This window comes from Rhea pennata, chromosome 27, assembly GCF_028389875.1.
Source record: "Rhea pennata isolate bPtePen1 chromosome 27, bPtePen1.pri, whole genome shotgun sequence".
Taxonomy (NCBI): domain Eukaryota; kingdom Metazoa; phylum Chordata; class Aves; order Rheiformes; family Rheidae; genus Rhea; species Rhea pennata.
In genome coordinates, this window is record NC_084689.1 from 669,961 (window position 1) to 680,179 (window position 10,219).

Below are 10,219 nucleotides of genomic sequence, written 5' to 3' on the forward strand. Positions count from 1 at the left end.
TGCACCCACTGCACAGACCTGTTTAATACGCCACAAGTAAGAGCAGTTGATGTAAAGTGCACTTTAACGTGTCCGTGCAGACCGCTCTCATGCCAGCTTGCTTAGATAATGCTTTTAGTTTAATAAGTGCCGTTTCTCTTTCCTTTTGCTCCCCACCTTCCTTCTGACATTTTGGATCAACATTAACCGGCTGCATTGGAGAGTGTCAGCCTGAGCCAGGCTGGTACTTTGGGAGCTGCAGGCATCCTGGCTGCAGCAGAAGCATAACCCCTGTGTGCTGGGAGCAGGCCAGGGGAGCACCAAAGGGTTAGCATGCCCAGGGGGACACTGCTCCAGCAGCCGATTTATCCCCCGCCCGGGAGCGGTCTGCGATGGATCTCCTGAGGGTGCCTGTTCTCTCTCCTGGTCCCAGCGTGGTTCATGGGGCCTCGGTCCCCGCCGCAGCTCCTGACCCGGACACTCAGTGCCCAGCTTCATCTGTCTGGGGATGACGGAGCCGGCGGTGCCCGTGCTTGGCAGTCGGCTGCTCCAGGAAGGACGACAGCTCTCTGCGGCACGAGGCTGCCAGTGCTTCCACTGCCCCGTCAGGATCTGCGCTCGCTGCCTCCCCCTCTCCAGGCCAATCTCTGCAGGGGGAATTCATTAGCTTTGACTCATTAAATTTGTCCAACGATCAATATTTTTGCCAGCTGCTACTTGGCTTTCTTTCCTGCTTTCTTATTAATTTAGTAGAGCCTCTGTCTCCCTGGCAGCAGATGCTTGTGCTCACTGTAGCAGGGAGCCCTCTGGCCTGGCCTGGCCTGGCCTGCCTCAGTTTCCCCAGGGTTAGATGAGGATGGGGACCCCACTTCACCTCCCTGCAGGGGAAGACTGCAAAGCTGCTGCGTGTCCAAGCGCTGAGACACAGGAGCGCAAAGCCCTTAACCCCTTCGTCCACCCTGTGGGCCCGGACGGGGAGGTTTTAAGGCTGGATCTAACTGCAGGCATCCGTGCTTCGTGGCCTTTAGGAGGAGCTAGGTCACAGCTCCAAACCTTGCTCCAGCAATTGCCTTGGGAGACTTTTGCCAATCCTGGGCATAGCGGGAAGCGCAGGCATCTTCATTCGAGTCACATAGGACGTGAGGTCTCAGCTGGAGCAGGAGGAATACGCCGCTTGTTGAAAGGCAGCTGAAGTTCTCCTGGAAATCTTGGGGGTTTATGTGCTGTAGCTCCTTGAGCTCCCGTCTACAGGCCGTCCCAGGGGTTAAGGCTGCTGCGATGGGAGCACCGGCATGTGCAACGGCACGTGGAAGCGTCACGGGGGTCGGGGAGGGGGCGGAGGCAGCGCGGGCTATGGCGCTGCGGGGGCTCGTCCGTGGGGCTGGGACGGGACGAGCAGCGGGGCCGAAACCCCGCGGGGCGCGGGGCGCGGGGGGCCGCGGCTGCCGGGGGCTCCCGCGGGGCGCCAGGCCGCCGACCCCGCGCGCAGCCGGGGACCCTCCGCCGCGGGCCCGAGGCCACGGTGGCGGCCGCGGCGACTTGACGGGCGATTCCCCGCGGCCTCGCCGCGCCGGCCTGGGGCTGAAGCGGGGCGAGGAGCCGGCGAGACCCCTGTCCGAGCCGGGGGGGCGAGGGGCAGCGGCCGCCCCGCCCCTCACCGCCCCTCGCCGCCCGTCGCCGCCCCGCCCAGCCCCGGCCCGCCCCGGCCCGCCCCGGCGCGGCCGTCGGGGCGCGGCGCGGGCCATGGCGGGGCTGCGGGCGCTGTGGCTCTGCGCCGCGGTGCTGGGCGCGGGGGGGCACCCGCAGCCCTGCCGCGTCCCGGCCCGCGCCGGCCCCGCCGTGCGCCTGGGCGCGCTGCTGCCGCCCGCCGCCGCCGGCCGCGTCCGCGCCGCGCTGGCCCGCGCCGCCGGCGCCGGCCCCGGCCCCGGGGGGGAGCCCGGCGCTGGGGGCGGCCCCGGGGGCGCGGCGCTGCCCTACAACCTGAGCCTGGAGGTGGTGGCGGGCGCCCCGGCGGCGCGGGACCCCGGCTCGCTGGCGCGCTGGCTGTGCGCGGCGCTGGTGGTGCGCGGCGTGGCCGCGGTGCTGGCCGTGCCCCGCTCCCGCCGGGAGCTGCTCCAGCTCGACTTCCTCGCCGCCGCCCTGCAGCTCCCCTTCCTCAGCGTCCTCGACACCGGCGGGCCCCTGCCCTTCCGCTCCCAGGTAAGGGCACCGCCAGCGCCGGCCGCCGAGGGCGGCTCCGCTCCTGCTCTGTCCCGGCTCCGTCCCAGCTCCCACCCTGCTCCCGTCCCGGCTCCGTCCCGGCTCCCACCCTGGCTCCGTCATGGCTCCGACCCTGCTCCCGTGCTTGCTCCCGTCCCGGCTCCGTCCCGGCTCCCACCCTGGCTCCGTCACGGCTCCGACCCTGCTCCCGTGCTTGCTCCCGTCCCGGCTCCGTCCCGGCTCCCACCCTGGCTCCGTCACGGCTCCGACCCTGCTCCCGTGCTTGCTCCCGTCCCGGCTCCGTCCCGGCTCCCACCCTGGCTCTGTCACGGCTCCGACCCTGCTCCCGTCCTTGTTCCCATCCCGGCTCTGTCCCGGCTCCGATCATGCTCCTGTTCTTTCTCCCCTTCCAGTTCCATCCCGGCTCCATCCCAGTCCCGTCCTGGCTCCGACCCTGTTTCTGTCCTTGCTCCCATCCTGTCTCCGTCCCACTCCAATCCCGGCTCCATCCCGACCCTTTTCCAGCCCCATTGCAGCTCAATTCCTGTTCCCATCCCAGCTCCATCTCAGATTCTTCCAGCTTCATTCCAGCCCTATCCCGGCTCCCACCCTATCTCCATCCCAGTCCTATCCTGGCTCCATCCCAGCTCCCATCCCAGTCCTGTTGCAGTTTGTATCGTGGCTCTATCCCAGCCCTATCTCAATTCCCATCCCAGTTCCCTCCCTGGATCTATCCTGGCCCCATCCTGGCTCCCCTCTCAGCCCCATCCCTGCTTACTTTCCAGTCCCTTCCCAGCTCTCATCCCAGGTTCCATCCTAGCCGCATCCTGACTCTCATCCCATCCCCCTCCCTGGATCTATCCCAGCTCCCTCCCAGCACCATCCTGGCTCTCTCCCAGCCCCGTCCCAGCTCCTGGGCCAAAGTGGCTCCATGGGCTCCTGTAGCTGCCCTGCACCCATGGCCTTAGCCCCAGAAGGGCTCTGGGGACATGGCCCAGCCCGGAGTCCCCAGTGCCCCTAGACTTGATTCCACTGGCCCATGAGTGACCTCCATAACCAGCCCAGAGCCCCGGTGGCCCTGGGTCCTGGGGGATTCCCCTGCCAGACAGTCCCCGGGTTCGGCCTCCTCGGTGCCGGTGCCAGACCAAGGGGTTCCCAGCACTGAGGCCACCAGCCCTGGCAGGTCCTCAGTGGATGCCGCAGCCCCAAGGGCTCTTGCCTGTCCCCCAAGCCCAGCATCAGCCCAGGGCCAGTACCGAGTTCTTGGCAATCTTTCCCAGGCATTTCTGGGCTGTCCTGGGCACCCTTCCCTGTGCCCTGGGCTCTGCCATCAGCAGCCCCAGTTCCTCCCCGGAGCTGCTCCTTGGCGGAAGGTGACTCCTTCCCCTTGTGGGCAGCAGGGAGCTGGCAGCAGCCCGTCCTGCAAGCCTCTCCCAGGGGGGCAGCCCCACGAGCCAGCTCCGTCTGCCACCCAGTGAGCCAGGCGGCACCATGTCCTTGGTGAGCTCCTGCTCTGTGGAGCTGGGGCTGATCCACAGCTCCGGCTGCGTGTGGCTGGGAGTGCGCGTGTGCAAGAGGCAAGGGGGATGCACAGCCTGCTGCCTGGGTGGCAGGTAACCCCCCTTCCACCCCAGTCTGGGGATCTGAGTGGGACCGGAGCCAGCCCGGAGTGGGCTTTCCTCTCCGGGTCTCTCCCATTGGTCCCTTCGCAACCCTCCAGCCGACAGGAGCCAAGGGCTGCAGCCGGCATGGGGCAGGAGCAGCAAGCGCTGCACCGGGGCCGACCGCAGCCTCTGTTTGCTGGCAGAACCCTTTCCACCTCCGCATGGACCGGCAGAGCTCCCTGGAGACACTGGTGGACGTGCTGGCCAGTGTCCTCCAGGCCAATGACTGGCACGAGGTCAACCTGGTGCTCTGCCACCCCTGGGACGTTGCCAGCTTCCTCGGGCTCTGGACCCACCGCACCCAGCTCTTCCTCCGCGCCGTCCTGGACCTCAGCTACCTCGACGAGCCTGGGGCCACCCGCCGCCTCCGCCAGCACCTGCACCGCTTCCAGGTGCTCTCCAGCCCGGTGCTGGTGTTTGGCTGCAACCTGCAGCGTGCCCGGCTTGTCTTCCAGGCGGCCGAGGCGTCGGGGCTGCCGCCGCAGGAGTTTCACTGGCTGCTGGGCTCCCCGCTCAGCGCCAGCGAGCTGCAGACCGAGGGGCTGCCCCTGGGGCTCCTGGCCTACGGGGAGGTCAACAGGCCCCCGCTGGAGCACTTCATCCAGGATGCGGTGGAGCTGGTGTCCCGGGCCATCGCCGGTGCCGCCCACGTCCGCCCCGACCTCACCCTCATCCCCACCACGGTGAACTGCAATGACGAGCGCCAGGAGGGCACCGAGTCCTCGGGGCTCTTCCTCTCCCGGTAAGGGGGGGTCCCACCACAGGGGAGCAGAGCCCTGGTCCCCTCACCTTGGCTGCCTGGTAGGGGGGGCCCCGGGCTTTGCTCGCCATTGGGTGCAGCTCAGCTGTCCAGTCCCCGCTGCCCTCCTTTTTGGGACACGCTTTGTGCTGGCTGTGCAGGGGAAGGATGTGTCACGTCAGATCTCACTAACGCTCCCCAAGCACTGTTGCTGTATAAATATTAATAATGCGAAGCCCCACTAGCATAGCAGGCTGCAGGGACAGACGGGGACTGGATCCTGCCGCTCCTCCCTGTGCCGGAGCCGGGCTCCTCCTGCCTCCTGGCCCCGAGCCCCGTCCCTCACTGCTCCCCGGGGCTTCTGGGCCCAGAGCAGGACCCCACACTGGCAAAAGCATCCTCTTGACACCTTCCTGCCCCCTCCGCCAGGTTTCTGGCCAACACGTCCTTCCACGGCCGGACGGGACACGTGTCCGTGCACAAAGCAACACTTGTGCACACAGAGCACCAGTACCGTATCTGGAGCCTGCTGCGGGACTCACGGGGCGAGCCGACGTGGGTGACGATGGGCACCTGGCACCACGGCAAGCTGGAGCTGGAGGAGGGCACATGGCAGAGCCACCTCCAGCACAAGAGCCGTGGTGATGGGGCCGGCGGCTCCCGCATGAAGCTGCGAGTGGTGACACTGGTGGAGCACCCCTTCGTCTTCACCAGGGAGGTAGATGAGGACGGGAGCTGCCCAGCCGGGCAGCTATGCCTGGACCCCGGCACCAACGACTCAGCCGTGCTGGATGCCCTCTTTGAGGAGCTCAGCACCGAGAATGGTTCAGTGCCACGGGAGTACAAGAAGTGCTGCTACGGGTACTGCATTGACCTGCTGGAGAAGCTCGCTGAGGACCTGCCCTTTGACTTCGAGCTCTACATTGTGGGTGATGGGAAATACGGGGCATGGAAGAACGGGCGCTGGACTGGCCTGGTGGGGGACCTGCTCAGTGGCACTGCCCACATGGCAGTCACCTCCTTCAGCATCAACTCAGCACGGAGCAAAGTCATTGACTTCACCAGCCCCTTCTTCTCCACCAGCCTGGGCATCCTGGTGAGGACCAAGGACACGGCTTCACCCATCGGGGCCTTCATGTGGCCTTTGCACTGGACCATGTGGGTGGGCATCTTCGTGGCTCTGCACATGACTGCACTCTTCCTCACCCTTTACGAGTGGAAGAGCCCCTACGGTATGACTCCCCATGGCCGCAACCGCATGAAGATCTTCTCCTACTCTTCGGCCCTCAACCTGTGCTACGCCATCCTCTTTGGGCGCACTGTGTCCAGCAAGACACCCAAATGCTGCACCGGCCGCTTCCTTATGAACCTCTGGGCCATCTTCTGCCTCCTGGTGCTTTCCAGTTACACAGCCAACCTTGCTGCTGTCATGGTGGGGGAGAAGACCTTTGAGGAGCTCTCAGGCATCCATGACCCAAAGGTAGGAGAGCATTCATACCACTTCAGCCAGAGTGAGGGGGCTGAGCTTCAGGGAATGGGATCTGTCCTTCCTCCTTCACCTTCCCTCAGTGCCTCCTTTCTGGGGGGGGAGGGGGGGGCATGACCAGCCCCTGCCAGGACCATGAGGGTCTTTCTAGGCCCCCCTGGATGCTTTTCTGCCCAATATGCTACCCCACAGGTGCTTAATCCTGGCCTCAGCTCCAGGATGGGGGAGAGCAGCCTGAGTTCATGCAGGGGCTGTCTTGCCCTGATCCCCTCGCTCTTGGAGGACTCTTTTCCACACACCTACCCCGAAGCAATGGCTGCACCACCGAAAGCAGCCCAGGGCCCCCCTGCTTGGGACTGTGCGTGCTCAGGGCTTGAGGCCATGCTCTGGTCCCTGGGGGGGAGTTGGAGGGGGGGGGGGCTTGTCCCCGCCTGGGCTGGGGGTACTGATGCTCTGGTGCCTCCTTCCAGCTGCACCACCCATCGCAGGGCTTCCGCTTCGGCACGGTGTGGGAGAGCAGCGCTGAGGAGTACATCAAGAAGAGCTTCCCCGAGATGCATGAGTACATGCGGCGCTACAACGTTCCCACCACCCCCGCCGGCGTCACCATGCTCAAGTGAGGGCAGGGGGGCTCTACCCCCCCCCCCGGGCAGGTTTCACCCCCTGCCCTGCCGTGTGTGCCCCCCAGCACAGGCTGGGGTGTCACGGTGGGGGGGGCCCTGCTGCAGGGAGCAGCACCCTCCCTGAGGCCCTCGCTGTGCCTTGGCCGCAGGACGGAGCCGCCCAAGCTCAACGCCTTCATCATGGACAAGTCCCTGCTGGACTACGAGGTCTCCATTGACTCGGACTGCAAGCTGCTCACCGTGGGCAAGCCCTTTGCCATCGAAGGTGGGGGGCGGCCGTGGCAGGGCAGGGGGCTTCGGCCGCGTTGGGGACGGCTGCTGCTCTGCACCCGGGGTGGGATGGGAGGGGAGCCGCAGTGGTGGTGGTGGTCCTTGATGGCAGGGGGAGCTGGGCATGGCCCCCAGCCCCACCCCTGAGCTCTCCCCCCCCCCCCCCACCTCGGCTGGGGCCAGGCTACGGCATCGGCCTCCCGCAGAACTCGCCGCTCACCTCCAACATCTCCGAGTTCATCAGCCGCTACAAGTCGGCCGGCTTCATCGATCTGCTGCACGACAAGTGGTACAAGATGGTGCCCTGCGGCAAGCGGGTCTTCGCTGTCACCGAGGTGAAGGGGGGCCTGGGACCTCGGTCCGGGGGGACCCCGCGGCACTGGCGGGGGGGGGGGGTGACCCTGCCCAGCTCTGCCAATGTCCCTGTCCCCGCAGACCCTGCAGATGGGCATCTACCACTTCTCGGGGCTCTTCGTGCTGCTCTGCATCGGGCTCTGCGGCTCCCTGCTCACCTCCCTGGGCGAGCACATCTTCTACCGCCTCATCCTGCCCCACATCAAGCGGAAGAAGAAGTTCAACTACTGGCTGCACACAAGCCAGGTGGGCTCCAGCAGCACCGGCTCCCCAAAATACTCTGCCTACAAACCCTCGCTAATCCCCTGGGCCATGGGGGCCAGCTCATGCATCCCTTGTGCCCCACAGAAAATCCACCGGGCGCTGAACACAGGCACAGAGGAGCAGAAGAACCAGAAGCTCAGCTTGGAGAAGAGGTAGGGGCAGCTGCTCCATGCTTCTCCTCCTCCTCCCCTCCCCGGCCCCCAACCTCCCCCCACGGAGGGGCTGCAGCAGCCACCTGCTCTTTCCCCTGCACCCAAGGAGCAACATCCAGCAGAGCCAAGCGCCAGCCATGGGGCAGCCCTGGCACAGCCTGCGGAAGGAGGCGCGCCGGGTGCACTTCCAGCTGGAGCAGGCCCCCGAGCGCGAGGGTCCCGTGTGGCTCCGCACGAACGGGCGGGCGCCGCAGCCCGGGGACAGGGAAGCCAGCGAGACCGAGCTGCGGGCGCTGGACGCGAAGATCGAGGCGATCCGGGACCAGCTGCAGGCGGCCCTGGTGCGGAAGAGCGAGCTGGTGGCCGCGCTGGGCCCCGCCGGGAGCAGCCAGGCGCTGCCCTCCCAGCCTGCCGCGCCGGCGCCGCGGGAGGCCAGGTGACCGCGCGGGATGGGGACGGCCAGGGCCCCCGTGTGCCACCTCTGCGGCCGGCTGAGGCTGGGCCAGGCCCTCCCGGCCTTGGAGCAGCCTGGATCGGGGCTTGGGGCGACAGAGTGCCGGGGAAGGGAAGGAGAGCTCCTGCAATGCCCGGGAAAATGCGATCCAGGGCTTCAAGCGCTCCCCCCAGCCGCAGGGCTCACTCCTCCACGCAGGCAGCGGAGGGCTCGGGATGGGGCTGTACCACCTTCAGGACTGGTGGGATTCCCGGGGACTTGGGTGGGTTCGCAATGAAGGGCAAGGTTTGCTGAGTGCTCTTTTTTTTGGGGGGGGGGGGTGGGAACAGACTGCTCACTGGCTAAATGCATTTGTTTAGGGGAAAAATAGCAAACACCGCTGCAACAGTAAGTCACTGATAGGACAAAAGCCTGTGCCCTCCTCGGACAGCCAGACGCAGGGGAACACGTAGCGCTCGGCTCTCCCAGCCCAGGAAGGACAGAGATGGCCTCTAAAAACAAGCAGAGGTCAGGCTGCACTGCAGTGATACCATCCACCTCCTTCGCCAGCTGCAGTAGTAAATAGATGAGTGAAAGAGGAACAAATGCCACGGCACTGCGGCCCCTTCCCCTGCGCTGAAGCCTGGGGACGATCACCCATTCCTGCTGCCTCTGCAGCCCTCAGCCCTACATTAGGGTTTTGCATTTTTTGTGAAGGTAGTGGGTTAAGAGTAGGTAAGAGGCTCCTGCACCACCAGAACAAATAGTAGCATTTCTGCTGGCAGATTACTACAGAAGTTAATAACACGGTATTTCTAAACCATGTAAATAAAGATTACAGAGAAAAATAAAGACTCTTTTTTTTTTTTCCTTTCCCCCCTTCCAGTTGCATCCTCTAAGCGGCAAGGCTTAGGGAGAAGGTAATGGTTCTCTCCCTTCACTGCAGGCTAGCAGCCGCCCAGCCCAGCCCAGCCCCACCGCAGGACAGCAGCGGTTAGTGCTCTGCCTTCATCTCAGCCGCAGGAGAGCCCCAGTCGGTCCCACGTGCTCAAGCTCCCTGGCCGGGCAGGCACAGGAGCGAGGAGGTGAGTAGCCCTCACCGTGCAGCACGACTGGAGCTGCCAGCAGAGCAGAAGCACATCTGCAACAGCGGTGGGAGCAGGAAGGGTTTAGACCCAAGTCGCCCCTCTGGGAGAGCCAGCTGCAGGGAAGCGACACTGAGCTGCTCTCCGCCTCAAACCAGAAACTGAGTCCTCCTCAGGCAAAGGGTGAGTGATGGACACCACCAGCGCTGGCCTCTTTCTCACCCTGAGGGCTGCAGGAGGTCACAGACCCCAGAGAAGACTTTCCTCTTCCCTTGCCAGCCTCTAAGAGAGGAAATTAAATAACTTCAGTCTAAACACGGGTAACCAGAGAAGGCCATAAAAGGATGAGGTTGATGGTTCAGCAAAAGACACTGCAGGAACATCCTCCCTCCCTGCAGATTCTCCCTTCGCACAGAGCCTGAAAAATGCTGGTGAATGCTAGTGCTGGGGACTTGGGCTCCCTGGTCCCTGTCCTGCCCAGCCCTCACATGGACCTGGGCAGGTCAGCCCCAACGGGAGCGAGCAGGACCCTGCTTCTTCAAGGTGCTGGCAGACCCTCACCTCCTAGGACAGCGGCAGCCAGTGTCTAAGACAGCCTGCAGACAGCAGAGGATCCTCACACATCAATTTCCAGCAGGAACCCAGCACAACCGCTAGTAGGAAAACCAGAGCAGCACCACAGCAGCTGTTAGATATAATATTTATTATTATATACAAACACATTTTGTACATTAATTAAATAGAATGAACTCTACTCTTCATTCAGCAAATGATTTGGTTCATTTCCCCCTCTCCCCCTCCCGCCCACCCGCTCCTCTTAAAAGCCTATGATTATTTCTTGCTCTCTTGTGCTCTGGCACATCTATGCCTGGAGGCAGGGAGCCAGGTCACCCACGAGCCTCATTCGGCCGCCCCCAGCTCCTTCCCAGGAAGGCTGGTTGCAGGTTCAGACATGCTGGTCACTAGCAGAC

General features: G+C 64.4%; 1 protein-coding gene across 1 annotated transcript; it reads left to right on the plus strand.

Moving 5' to 3' along the window:
• Positions 1–1,722: 1,722 nt before the first annotated feature.
• On the plus strand, positions 1,723–9,992 carry GRIN3B (glutamate ionotropic receptor NMDA type subunit 3B). The gene is made up of 10 exons (XM_062596147.1): positions 1,723–2,178; positions 3,986–4,584; positions 5,011–6,061; positions 6,538–6,683; positions 6,840–6,955; positions 7,144–7,295; positions 7,396–7,560; positions 7,663–7,730; positions 7,837–8,166; positions 9,110–9,992. Exons 1-10 carry the CDS (start codon positions 1,723–1,725, stop codon positions 9,159–9,161), a joined length of 3,135 nt encoding a protein of 1,044 aa, XP_062452131.1. The 3' UTR covers positions 9,162–9,992.
• The last annotated feature ends 227 nt before the right edge of the window (positions 9,993–10,219 follow it).

What these genes read in the sequence shown, in the direction of transcription:
- GRIN3B (XM_062596147.1), top strand. Translation starts at nt 1,723, where the DNA reads ATGGCGGGGCTGCGGGCGCTGTGGCTCTGCGCCGCGGTGCTGGGCGCG. An exon ending in GGGTCTTCGCTGTCACCGAG is followed by an intron (nt 7,296 to 7,395) that starts GTGAAGGGGGGC and finishes CTGTCCCCGCAG; the next exon opens with ACCCTGCAGATGGGCATCTA. An exon ending in ACTGGCTGCACACAAGCCAG is followed by an intron (nt 7,561 to 7,662) that starts GTGGGCTCCAGC and finishes TGTGCCCCACAG; the next exon opens with AAAATCCACCGGGCGCTGAA.